The sequence below is a fragment of the Camelina sativa genome, chromosome 20, assembly GCF_030686135.1.
Source record: "Camelina sativa cultivar CO46 ecotype springtype chromosome 20, ASM3068613v1".
NCBI classification, from domain to species: Eukaryota; Viridiplantae; Streptophyta; class Magnoliopsida; order Brassicales; family Brassicaceae; genus Camelina; species Camelina sativa.
The window spans coordinates 18,265,349-18,276,160 of NC_141899.1; the positions used below are offsets into that span (position 1 = coordinate 18,265,349).

The 10,812-nt window shown below is 42.8% G+C and overlaps 2 protein-coding genes and 1 pseudogene across 2 annotated transcripts; 1 reads left to right on the forward strand and 2 right to left on the reverse strand.

Annotated features, from left to right (window-relative positions):
* Positions 1-3,604: 3,604 nt before the first annotated feature.
* Positions 3,605-5,144, reverse strand: LOC147919126 (uncharacterized; annotated as a pseudogene).
* Positions 5,145-5,828: 684 nt separating this feature from the next.
* Positions 5,829-9,356, forward strand: LOC104771069 (uncharacterized). Its single transcript, XM_087505394.1, has 2 exons — positions 5,829-8,635; positions 8,751-9,356. The coding sequence occupies exons 1-2, from the start codon at positions 6,031-6,033 to the stop codon at positions 9,167-9,169; spliced, it is 3,024 nt and encodes a 1,007-aa protein (XP_087361520.1). The 5' UTR covers positions 5,829-6,030; the 3' UTR covers positions 9,170-9,356.
* On the reverse strand, positions 9,300-10,558 carry LOC104772610 (early nodulin-93-like). Its single transcript, XM_087505395.1, has 4 exons — positions 10,229-10,558; positions 10,083-10,144; positions 9,730-9,805; positions 9,300-9,583 (listed from the first exon to the last, which is right to left on the reverse strand). The coding sequence occupies exons 1-4, from the start codon at positions 10,314-10,316 to the stop codon at positions 9,480-9,482; spliced, it is 330 nt and encodes a 109-aa protein (XP_087361521.1). The 5' UTR covers positions 10,317-10,558; the 3' UTR covers positions 9,300-9,479.
* Between the last annotated feature and the right edge of the window lie 254 nt (positions 10,559-10,812).

Sequence of the window (10,812 nt, forward strand, 5' to 3'; positions counted from 1 at the left end):
CCGAGCCACTCTGTTAGCTTTACCAACCTCTTTTGCTAGATCCCGGAGAAATTGTACTCTATCTCGACATTTACCAGTAGAGCCAAAGACATTTGCGCATCGCCATTTCCAACCCCACCAAACACCCATAGCAAATAGTGTGGACCAAGATGAACCCGCAACATCCCCTGCATCAGCCAAATTCATATACAACCATCCAAATAAAGTTGTACTAAAAAACGCCTATCGCTTCCGGACCGGTACAAGGCGAGTCCAAACCCCTGACATCGCCGGGCAGTCTCGCAGGACATGCATTATCGACTCCTCTCCTCCTTTACAAACTTGGCAAATATTTGTCTCACCAAGATGCCTTCGATACCTCTCCTGATTTGTCATGATTGCTTGCTGAGTAACCAGCCAAAGAAAAATTCTCACTCTCTCCGGAGCCACCACCCTCCATACCCTAGCATAAAAGGCTTCCATATTCTGCCGAGGTACCCGGTTTGTATTAAGTAACATATAGGCAGACTTTACAGAAAAACGCCCATCAGCTGATCCTCCCCAAGCTAGCCGGTCTTTAGCTCCCGTGACATTGTCAAGTACTACTGCAGACAACTCCAACCTTGTGTGATGATCCACATACGGAAGTATACTGCTCAGAACCCAACCTGTATCATCCCTCCATAAATCTTTAACCCGAAGTGTATTCCACTCCTCTAGTAAGTCTGTAACTGTACACTCCTTTAACGGTCGCGCTGATAACCATTTGTCATCCCAGAAACAAATATCTCGACCATTTCCCAACACCCATCTATAGCCTTGGCAAACAACATCACGCAGGCCAACTCTTATACTTCGCCAAGTTGAGGAACCAGGTTTCTTAGCAGACATCCACGCCTTATCCTGCACTCCTCCAACCTTGTACTTCTTTCGCAAGACAAGAGCCCAGAGACTGGTCTGATCCCCCAGTAGACGCCAGCCCAATTTTGCCAAAAGAGCTTTATTCATAGTTTGTGAGGCACGAATCCCCAAGCCTCCCTCGCAGCGAGGTAAGCAAACTCTGTCCCATGCAACTAAATGCTGCTTTCTCTGCTCTGGTGTACTACCCCACAAAAAGTTTCTCGAGGCTCTATCCAATCCATCAAGAATGGACTTAGGCAACATAATTGTGCTCATTGTGTGAACCGGTATTGACGAGAGAACTGCCTTAGTAAGAGTAAGTCTGCCCGCCATACTCAACAGCCTACCCTTCCACCCTGCTAACCGTGATGTAACTTTCTGAAGAACCTCTCCAAACATATCTTTATTAATTCTCTTCTGCAAAACTGGCATTCCCAAGTACTTACCCAAGTCCTTAGTTGCTTTGATCCCACTCTCATCACTGATCTGCTGCCCCAATTCTCTCGAGACATTTTCAGAGAAATTTTTTTTAGATTTCTCTAGGGACACCTTCTGTCCTGACGCAACACAAAATTTCTCCAAAATACGCCTAATCACACGGACTTGACTCACCGAAGCTTCAGCAAAAAGAATCAAATCATCAGCAAAACAGATATGGGATAGTTTAGGGCCTCCACGAGACAAAGCAATAGGCTTCCACTCGCCCAACACAATCGAACTATCAATCATATGACAAAGCCGTTCAAGGCACAACACAAAGAGGTAGGGAGATAAAGGATCTCCCTGTCTCAGACCACGGCCCGGAGTAAACGCCTCTGTTTTCTCACCATTCCAGAGAATTGTCATTGATGGATCTCTCACACACTAGAGCACCCATTGAACCCAACAGTCATCAAAACCAGCCGCCTTCAATGTGTCTTCTAAGAAATCCCACCTGATTCTGTCATATGCTTTCTCCAAATCCAATTTCAAAAGCATCCAACCCTTACGCCCTTTCTTTCTACGCATCGAGTGGACCGCTTCTTGAACCAACACAATATTGTCAGTGCTCAACCTCCCCGGTATGAAGCTTGACTGTGCTGGACCAATAAGTTTCGAAATCACATTCTTTAGACGTAGCACCATTGTCTTCGTAATAATCTTGAACAAGACGTTGCAAAGACTAATGGGTCGGAACTGGTTGATTCTCTCCGGTTTCGGCACCTTTGGGATCAACACGACCAGGGCATCATTCGTGCTAGGTGGTAACTGACCTGTGACAAAGAAATCCAAAGCAAATCTCACCACAGATTCCCCAACCTCTCCCCAACAACTCTGATAAAATATGGGCTGGTAGCCATCGGGCCCTGGGGCATTGTAACCTCCCATAGTGCGAGTAGCGGCTGCCACTTCAGACGCAGTGAACGGTCTATTAAGGCTCTCCTTCTCCACTCCAGTGAGGCCAACAAAACCATCCCGTGGAAGCCCTACAACCACAGCAGGGATATCATCCGTAGAATACAACCGCTTAAAATATGTCACAGCAATATCCTCAAGCTCTGAAGCATCCGAAGTCCAAACATTCTCCTCATTCTTCAACATATCTATACGATTCCTCCTATGTCGTATAATGGTAGAGGTGTGGAAGTAAGTAGTATTTCTATCTCCATGCACAATCCACTTGTCCCTAGATTTCTGAAACCAAATCATCTCCTCCTGTTCCAGAATCTCCTCAAACTCTTTCAACAAATCCTCCTCCTCACGCAACATATCATCTGTCTGTGTGACCTCCAAACTGTCCTGGACCGCTTTGATTTTGTTCAGCAACAACTCCTTCTTTTTCTGAACATCTCCAAAGACATCTCGATTCCATCTCTTCAGTTTCACTTGTAAAACCTTCAAAGCATCTGGTGTTTTCAGCTGCCCATCCCACGATGCTACCAACAGGTCTTTGAAACTAGGGTGTTTAAGCCATGCTGCCTCAAACCGAAATGGCCTCCTACTTGAATCCCTCACCACTTCTGGGCATAACTGGAGGTATAATGGAGCATGGTCCGATGCTAAGAACGGTAAGTGTGTCACACTTGCATCCTGCCACTTTAATCTTGAGTGAGCACAACACAAGATTCTATCCAATCGCTTTGCAACAAAGTGGTTTTCGGTCCGCCCTCTCCTCCAGGTATATTTGTTACCGCGAAAACCCATGTCTATCAACGAAAGACTATGAATCCAATTCCCAAAGGCCAACGAATCGGGAGATAATCTCCCATTCCCTCCCGACCTTTCATCCAAACGGACAATGGTGTTAAAGTCACCACCAACCACTAGAGGACCGTCTAAAGCCTCAATAACTTCCATCAGCTTCTCCCACAAGCCTGCTCGTCTACTAACCGAAGGTGCCGCGTAAACCACAACCAAATTAAAAAATTCGATACCATTCTGTACCTTCGCCACTATGTATTGGTCTGACGATTCCGTGATTGAAACATCCCCAATATCAGACCGCCAAAGCAACCACAGTCCACCACTCTGCCCTACCGCATCAACTCGGAAGGAATTCTCAAACCCCAACCCTCTACAAATTTGACTCGCGTTCTCGCCTCTCGCATGAGTTTCAAACAAAGCTAAGATATCCGTCTTGAATTTCTTCATTAGGTATCTAATAGCTCTCCGAAAGTGGGTTTATTCGCCCCCCGGCAGTTCCATAAGATACAATTCATCAGAATTATCCAATAACTCCTCACAACTACCGGGGAAGAATATCATTGATCCCCCCTCGAGCCTCATCGCTCACCGGCCTCGGCTGCCGCTCGGTATCCCCTCCGGGCAACTCCTCTTCTTGCTGCGACCTAACAACAACAGCGAGCATAGAATTACCGCTCGAAACCTGATCGCTCATCGGATCCCCACTCGTCCCTGAAAACACTCCTCCTGAACGCCCCAGACAATCGGATTCCACTCTCAGGCGTTTGCCATTCGCGAACATCGGTTCTTCCCCTTTGATTGGACCGTACACTAACCCTCTGCTAGGCTTCTGGGCTAACGCTGGTTTCCGTCTCAGCCCATTTCCTTCAGGGGCTTGTTTTGTACTGGGCTTCGTAACCTTAGGCCCAATATGTTTCTGGCCTTTTCCCTTATGTGAAAGTTCACCTTGACGTGTTTCATTTGCTTGAGGCGCACGTCCCGCATTTAAAACTAGATTCGAGGGAATCTGATTTTCCTTATTCACACCGACAGTCTTGGAGATCTCCCTTGATTCATGAGATACTGATTGATCTCCTAACCTTCCAAAACGGTTGGAACTTTCCAAATCTTTGCTACTGGTAATATCCCGTAAATTCCGTTCCGGGTCTCCCTTGCCCTTACCCGCGGTGAACACCATCGTCCCCGTCCCCGTATTCGATTGTCGGCCCCGTCGACGGACCTCAGTGAAACCATCATTTTGTGTGACCGCTGGACTCTTCCCCTTCTCCCCAACTACCTCCGTTGCCACCAGACCCATCTCCGCCACCGGACTAGTGTTTCGCAGAGGACATGCATGTATCAAATGTCCATATATTCCGCACGACGAACAAATGTTAAGAAACATAATACCTTTCTCCATTGATTAACACTGACCCTTTCAATGGTCTGGACAAATTGACTTCCACGGATATTCTAGCAAACCGTGCCCTTTCAAACGACAAAGTTGTCATATCCACCCGCAACGGATTCCCTAAGCCACGAGCAATGCTCATGAGAATCTGGCGATGATAGTAGTTATACGGGATGTTCGTTAAGCGTACCCACACCGGTGTTGTAACAATATCATCCCTCAACGGATCAAAATCCGAAGACCAGTTTTGCACCATCAAATAGTTCCCAAAAATCCTCCATGGACCTCCTGTCAAAGCCGCTAAGTATTCTTCTTCCAACTCAAAGCGAATCATAAAAAACTGTCGAGGTAAATCTATGACATTCATCACCCCCTTAGGCTTCCATAGTTCTCTTAGTTTCCTATTCAAAACGGAAATAGGAATGGGCCTCCCCAAAACTTTCACAAACATGCATCTCTTCCACAAACCATTCATTGCCTCAAGGATCTCATCCCCTATCGTTACTACTGGCTCACCATCCTCACCATTTGGAAATTCTAGCCTCACTCGCTCCGTCACAAAATCATCAGCCAACACACTCTCCGGCGTCGGAACTCCCCCACCAGAGCTTCCCATAACCTTTTGGACCCAAACCCCAGGAGTATCCGGTGGATCTCCCGGTGGCCGCCCTTTTTCTCCAATATCCATCATAACCGGCTCTTGGGACTCCGTCGCCATTTTGAAACTCGCGATGGCGTCAAACTAGATTCTAATCCAAACTATAACAAGACGAAAAATATAAATCATTAAAGTCTTAGAGTTTCAAAAAAAAAAAATAGCTTTCTAAGATTAGAATTACAAATCAAAATCTATTATTTCAATTATCCCATAATAATATTATTTTGGTTATTGAGATAAATAGTTGATTTAAAAAGAAAATTAGCTTTCTAAGATTGAAGAGAAGAGAGTTCTCTCTCGTCATTCTAGTTTATTTTTGGGTTTTTAATAGTTATGAATGATCATATGTATATACATTTAATTTTTCAAAAATACAAAGAAACACAATTTTAACAAATGAGAACAAAGCATTCAGATCAAACTAGTTAAATAGCACTTTTTAATCCAATTTTCATTTTTGGTATGGAGTTGTATGGAGGTGGTATGGAGGTTTTAAGGAGTAAACAGAAAAAATCGGATTAACAGTACAATCTACACAGTACGCAGTTTCTTTTTCAATTGCAGACTAGTATGGAGTTTTATAATATGAAATAGTGCATACTGGTATGGAATGATGAATGGTGAATTTACTGCGGATTGGTCCGACTTTAGTCCGGTCCGGAGCAGACTGAACAACCATTCACAACCTTAAGCTCTTGTCATTGATCTTATTATTACTTTCTTTATAACAGATTTATATTGTCACATGTGTTGAAAAAAGGGTGTGACGTACGTAACAACGAGTACCTAAGTTTCAAATCTCACCTAATATAAACACAAAACCTCTTCCTATAAAAGTTGTATCCATTTCACATTCACTCAGTCAATCTCGGCTGCCGAAATTTCCCGGCAAAAACCTCAACTAACAAATTTATGTAATATGACTCTTTTACCCTTACCCTTTCTCTTCTTCTTTCTATCCTCGATACCCTTCTCAGTCTTTTCCCAAACCAACGACGGGTCAACGCTTCTAAACCTGAAACGCGTTCTCGGCGATCCACCGTCTCTCCGGCTATGGAACGACACATCTTCACCGTGCAATTGGCCGGAGATCACCTGCGCCGACGGAAACGTCAACGGGATCAACTTCCAGAACCAGAACTTCACCGGGACGGTTCCGACGACGATTTGCGATTTCCCGAATCTCCGATCCCTCGATTTGTCTTTTAATCTCTTCTCCGGCAAGTTTCCGACGGTTCTTTACAACTGCACGAAGCTTACATATCTCGATCTCTCTCAGAACTACTTCAACGGCTCACTCCCCGACGACATCAACAGTCTCTCACCGGAACTCGAATATCTCGACTTAGCGGCTAACGGATTCGCCGGAGATATCCCAAAAAACATCGGACGGATCTCGAAGCTCAAGGTATTGAATCTGTACATGAGCGAATACGACGGCACGTTTCCGTCGGAGATCGGAGACTTGTCCGAGCTGGAAGAGCTTCGGTTAGCGTTGAACGATAAGTTTACACCGGCGAAGCTTCCGACGGAGTTTGGGAAACTGAAGAAACTCAAGTACATGTGGTTATCGGAGATGAATATGATCGGAGAAATCTCAGCGGTTGATTTTGCAAACATGACGGATCTAATCCATGTTGACTTATCGGTCAACAATATAACGGGTCGGATCCCAGACGGTTTATTCGGGTTGAAGAATCTCACTGAGCTTTATCTCTTCGATAATGATCTAACCGGAGAGATCCCCAAATCTATCTCGGCTCTTAACTTGGTAATGCTTGATCTCTCTGCTAATAATTTAACCGGTTCGATTCCAGTATCAATCGGGAATCTAAAGAAATTAGAGGTTTTGAACTTGTTTTACAACAAGTTAACCGGAGAAATCCCGCCGGTTATCGGAAAATTACCGGAATTAAAGAACTTGATGATCTTCAGCAACAAGTTAACCGGAGAAATACCGGCGGATATTGGGTTTAATTCGAAGTTGGAGCGGTTCGAAGTTTCGGAGAATCAGTTAACCGGAAAGTTACCGGTGAATTTGTGTAAAGGAGGTAAGCTTCTAGGTGTGGTTGTGTATACGAACAATCTCACCGGAGAAATCCCGGAGTCGCTCGGAGACTGTGAGACGCTCTTGACGGTTCAGTTACAGAACAATGGCTTCTCCGGTGAGTTTCCTTCTAGTATCTGGACTGCTTCAAGTATGTATAGTTTACAGGTGAGTAACAACTCATTCACCGGAAAGTTACCGGAGAATGTTGCTTGGAACATGTCGAGGATCGAGATCGAAAACAATCAGTTCTCCGGTGAGATTCCTCGGAAAATCGGAACCTGGTCTTCTCTAGTCGAGTTTAACGCGGAAAACAATCGGTTTTCCGGTGAGATACCGAAGGAGTTGACTGCTTTATCGAATCTCATATCGTTATTTCTCGATGAGAATGATCTCTCGGGTGAGTTACCGGATGAGATCATCTCATGGAAGTCGTTGGTAACGTTAAGTCTATCCAAGAACAACCTTTCCGGGGGGATTCCTAGAGGTTTAGCATCGTTGCCACGGTTGCTGAATCTTGATCTATCGGAGAATCAACTCTCCGGTGGAATCCCGCCTGAGATCGGGAATATCAGGCTGACGATACTTGATTTGTCATCTAATAGGCTCACCGGGGAGATTCCAGACCAATATGATAATCTTGCTTATGAGAGAAGTTTCTTGAACAACTCCAATCTCTGTGCAGACAAACCGGTAGTTAACTTACCTGATTGTCGGAAAGTTCTCGGGAAGTCGAAAGGGTTGCCGGGCAATATCCTATCGATGATTCTTGTAATCGCGGCTCTGCTTTTGGCAATCACTCTGTTTGTTACGTTCTTTGTGATTCGGGACTACACTAGGAAGCAAAGAAGGAAGAGGATTAGTTTAGAGACGTGGAAACTGACTTCGTTTCATAGAGTAGACTTTGCTGAATCTGACATCTTGTCGAATCTGATGGAACATAATGTGATCGGGAGTGGTGGATCGGGTAAAGTTTACAAGATATTCGTCGAAAACTCGGGACAATGCGTGGCGGTGAAGAGGATATGGGATAGCAAGAAACTAGACCAGAAACTTGAGAAGGAGTTCATTGCTGAAGTTGAGATTCTAGGAACGATCAGGCATGCGAATATAGTGAAACTACTGTGTTGTATCTCGAGGGAGGATTCCAAGCTTCTTGTGTACGAGTATCTCGAGAAACGCAGTTTGGATCAATGGCTACATGGCAAGAAGAAGAGTGGTGTTACTGATGCTAATAACCTGAATTGGTCACAAAGGTTGAATATTGCGGTTGGAGCAGCTCAAGGACTTTGCTATATGCATCATGATTGTACTCCCGCGATCATACATAGAGATGTCAAGTCAAGCAACATCTTGCTTGATTCTGATTTCAACGCCAAGATTGCAGATTTCGGGTTGGCGAAATTGTTGATAAAGCAAAACCAAGAACCTCATACCATGTCGGCTGTTGCTGGATCCTTCGGTTACATTGCTCCAGGTATTGTCTCAGCACTAATTGATAATAAGCGGAGTGGTTCAAGTCCTTGAATATATTTGATTAACTCATTTCTATATATATCATTGTGCGATCTCTAACATTTTGTATGTTGCAGAATACGCATATACATCAAAGGTGGATGAGAAGATAGATGTGTACAGCTTTGGGGTGGTTTTGCTAGAGCTGGTGACTGGAAGAGAAGGAAACAACGGAGATGAACACACAAACTTAGCTGACTGGTCATGGAGACAGTACCAATCTGGAAAACCAACCGCAGAGGCGTTTGATGAGGACATCAAAGAAGCTTCCACGACAGAAGCAATGACCACAGTTTTCAAGCTAGGTCTCATGTGTACTAACACATTGCCTACTCATAGACCTTCCATGAAAGAGATCTTGTATGTTCTTCGCCAACAAGGAGCTGAGGCGACAAAAAAGACTGCGACAGAGGCACACGAGGCACCTCTGCTTGTTAGTTTATCAGGTCGAAGGACAAGTAAAAGGGTACAAGATGAAGCTTTAGGTTTTGTATAATCAATAATTACAACTTTGGTGGTTGTGTTTTTGTTCTCTAGGGATATAGAGAATGTACAAATGTATTTAGAAACTGTAAACTAAACGATGTTTTTAGTTAAAGAGTAATAATCTTGTAACATATATGGGATGAAATCTGAAAACCTTTTATGTTCAGAATGAAGGAATGAAAATGGTCTTTACAGAATTTGCTACTCCCCTTGTAGTAATAATAACACTCTTTATTTCAAATCAAAGGCAAAACAAGCATACAGAAACGGAGAAAGATAAGAGTGATTGATTCGAGTTACAAACAATAAGAATGAGAAATTTATTTAGAGTCTTGCTGAGCTTTCTTGAACTGAGCCTCGGTGTTTTTTCTTGCACCATGTAGAATGGTTTTGTCAGCAGTTATGAAGAACGCAGCGATGGAGGCTGTTCCGATTGATCACAAAGATTGATATCAGGAACCAGAATAAAAAAAATAACACAAAAGGTAATGGAGAAATAAAACTCCACACACTCATCAGTGCTTCTACAACCAATGTATAAAACAAGAGTTATGAGAGAAAGCTAAAAACCTGAAGAAACAATGAGTGCTTGAGCAGTGTAGTTGAGGTTAGCCTTAGCCCATGGGATCATCCGAACCGCAGCTAACTGTTAAGCAAAACAAAGACGAGTTCAAGGTTTTACACACATACATTATCAAGAATCTGACTCTCTACTTGGTGACTCTAAATTCTAAAATCAAGCATTGTTCCACAAAGATTACAAAAGGGAGACAAAACTCTAAACTTTGTCCAAAGCATCAACAAGACAAGATACTGAAAACACAGAACACAAAAATCATGTCATAAACTCGGAACATTAAAATGACTAAATTTTTTTTTTTTTTTTGTATTGATAGAATAAATCTGAGAGATGAAATGATTACTGTGGGGATTGCACTGGCGACGGCAGCGACGGCGGCTGCTTTAGCTCCGGCAATAGCTCCGGCTGTAGCGTTAATTGAATTTTTTTTCTTTTCTTAAATCATCAATTTGAAAGGAAGGATTTTTAGATGAAAAGAGAGAAAGAGACCTTGTTTGGAAGATTCGGCACGGCGGATCTTATCGATCTCGTCGGGAGAAGCTATGACGAAGAGATTCTGCTGGCTCCGGTTAACCATTTTCCGACCGGTTTGTTTGATCTTTCAATTTGATTGACAGAGAGAGAGAGAAAGAGACGGGTCGCGATTTGGTATTTTGCTTTCCTCTTTTTTAAAGTTCGGATGAGAATTAAATAATTATAAGGAAGATAAATAATTCGTTGGGTTTTTAATAAGTTAGCCAAAATTGAAATATCAAATATGGAATGAATATAAGAATCTTTCGCCAAAATTGAAAACAAATTGTCAAAGATTGTTTAGTCAATGAATAGTTGAATACTAAGGATTTTGAATAACTTTTGAGAGTAAAATGCTTACGTGACAAGTCTATGATTTTTTATTATTATTATTTTTATAGTTATTGTCAAATATATTTAATCATACAATTCTTATATTTATTATTTAGAAACCAAAAAAAAAAGATTTTAATGAAAAGCATACAAAAATTAATATATTCGAATTTCTAAATATGGTTGCATATGTATAAAATTTTTTTTATCGTCTATGATTAAATTTT